Raw genomic sequence first — 2596 nt, 5'->3', positions numbered from 1 at the left:
AGAACAGTTTCAGCATTTCCCTTTGCCATCACACTAAGCATCTATTTCTTCTCATTTCGATCTCGAATCTTCATTTTTTTTCTTTTCCTTTTCCCAATATCTTTCTTTATTATTTCCTTTGTTTTATCAAAATCTGTCACTATCTTGCCTTGCTTAGGGATCTTCCCAATCACCCCCTTCTCTTCTTTTTCAACGTTGGTCTTTGTTCATACTTCCCTTTAACTTTTCTCAACAACCAAAAAAAAAAAAAAAAAAATCATATACACTATCCGTGTAAAAGATTTTTACACTATTTATTCAATTTAATAGACTATAACAGGTTATACTTTATATTTTAAGTTACCACATCATGTTTGTTAGTATGTGCTTATAGGACAACTTTTTCATAGGCTTCTTATTTGGTGTTCGGTACTCGCTCGACTAAATTCGGTTTCGCGCCACAAACTCTCACATTGGGGGTGAAGCTCTCTCTAAAAACAGAGGCAAAGTCAGGATTTAAAATTTATGAATTCGGATTTTGATCATTTTGAGTTACTGGGTTCTAAATCATAATTTATAAATATTTAATTGATTTGTTAAGACAAATACAAGATTTAACCAAAGTTACTGGGTTCGGCTGAACCCGTAACATATACATTGGCTCCACCTCTACCTAACAAAGGCAACTCCATACCTGGGGCTCGAACCCGAGATCTGTAGTTAAGGATGAAGGAGTACTTATCACTCAAATTTAAAAAAAAAAAAAAAAAAAAGAACCTCATATTTCAATTTTAGATCAAAATTTGAAGATTTTCTGCTAAAAAGACAGAATAAATAATAAAGTTGATTTATTGGAAGAAAATTGATCTATACCAAAAAGAAAAAGGAAACTTTCTTACTAAATAACATTGACTCAAATTTCTCATAATTCTAAGGCTAATTAACGAATGAAACGATTAGCAATTCCTCTATTGGTATCAAGATGAGTAGTTTCATACACAGGAAGTTCTTCACAAAACCTATTATTACCAAAAAATGCTAAATGATCAATTTCAAACAAATCTGAACTTGAATCACTTGCTGCATCTTCATCTTCAAAATCATCTTCTTCTTCTTCTTCTTCTGTATAATCAACAATGTAATCATTCTTCTTCTTAAGTTGTTGATAGTTTTTCAAAGAATCAACTTTTGTCACTTCATATTTCCTGTTCTTCTCAATTATTGCTGCATTTCCTTGGGATTTGAGCTTTTGTAAATTATCAGATTCTTGGTCATATATGCATTTATGACCACAAGGACGACAATCTTCATCAACAATTACACTAACAGGATTAAATCTCACTGTCCTTTTTACACCATTTTGGAATTTTGGCGTTAAATTTGGTGGGGTTTTAGTACTCAAACAAGATCTTGAAAATGATGAAGCTGATGAACAAGTTGATGAAGCAGCTTGACCAGATTTTGCATTCCTCTCAATATTAACAAGATTCTTGGATTTTTTCCCATTTCCATTATTGAAAATGGAACTGAGAAAATTAGTAAGACGACCACCAGGTGAAATGGGTTGTTTCACTTTCTTCAAATTATTGTAGATTTTCAAAGCTCTTGATTTTGACTTAATCAAACTCTCCTCATTTTCCTCTGTTTTTTGACTGTGATAATCATCAAATAAATAAAACTCATGACTTTGTTCAGTATTGTACAGTGGATTTTGACACTTACGTGGTGAAACACTGGCTCTTCTCACTGATTTTTTACTCTTTGACGCAGCAAAACAAGTAGTAGTAGTAGTAGTATTTCTTGAGGATTTTTCAGAGTAAAAACAGTCAGCTTCAGATGAAGTTGTAGAGAGAGTACCAGAATTAGATTCAGAAGAACTTGTTGAACTGAAAAAAAATGGATCATTGTCTAATAAATCAGGAAGTGAAGATGGTCCTTTTCTTGTCATCAAAACTTTGTCTTTCACTTTTTTCTCCATCCATTTTTCAACCAAACATGCCCTTCTAAAACTTGCTATTTCTTCATCTTCTATGCTCTTGTTATTGTTATTGTTATTGTTGTTGTTGGCTTTTGGTTTAGCTCCACCATTGCTTTTGTTGTTGTATTTTTTGGTTTCTTTTGGTAAGTTTGAAACTACCTTTCTTTGGTCATAACCATCAATTGAACGGTAGATTTCATCAAGAAGTGTGGAAGAAAATGAAGGATTTTTATGATGTTTCCTACACTTCTCTTTCTCCATATTATACATTGCTTTTGATTTAAGGCAAATGAAAATAGGAAGAGATGAAGAAGAAGGGATTGTGAGTTAAGTGAGAAAAGAAAAAAGTGAAGCAATGAGAATAGGAAGCCACGCCAAAGGGAAGCTTAAATGTGAATGTGAATGTGAAGAGAAAGAGGGGAGAAAATGAAGCTTATAAAGGGAAGTCATGCGCGTGCATGGTTTGACACAATATTGAGCCAATTGGCAAAACTAAATTAATGGGGGCATTAATTATATTTTTTCCAATTTTAGCCCTTGAACACAATCCCATTGACTGCGCCTTTTTCTTTTTCTTTTTCTTTCTTTTTATGTAGAGTACTACTACTACTTTTCCAATTTGAATTTGAAGCCAGCACT

The 2596-nt window shown here is 32.7% G+C and overlaps 1 protein-coding gene across 1 annotated transcript; it reads right to left on the bottom strand.

Annotated features, from left to right (window-relative positions):
- LOC109214586 (protein BIG GRAIN 1-like B) lies at window positions 802-2392 on the bottom strand. The gene has a single exon (XM_019378527.1). It carries the CDS (start codon window positions 2225-2227, stop codon window positions 920-922), a length of 1308 nt encoding a protein of 435 aa, XP_019234072.1. The 5' UTR covers window positions 2228-2392; the 3' UTR covers window positions 802-919.

This window comes from Nicotiana attenuata, chromosome 2 (genome assembly GCF_001879085.1).
Source record: "Nicotiana attenuata strain UT chromosome 2, NIATTr2, whole genome shotgun sequence".
In the NCBI taxonomy this organism is placed as follows: domain Eukaryota; kingdom Viridiplantae; phylum Streptophyta; class Magnoliopsida; order Solanales; family Solanaceae; genus Nicotiana; species Nicotiana attenuata.
Note: the sequence above shows the minus strand (reverse complement) of the source record. Positions and strands in the feature narration are given on the sequence as shown.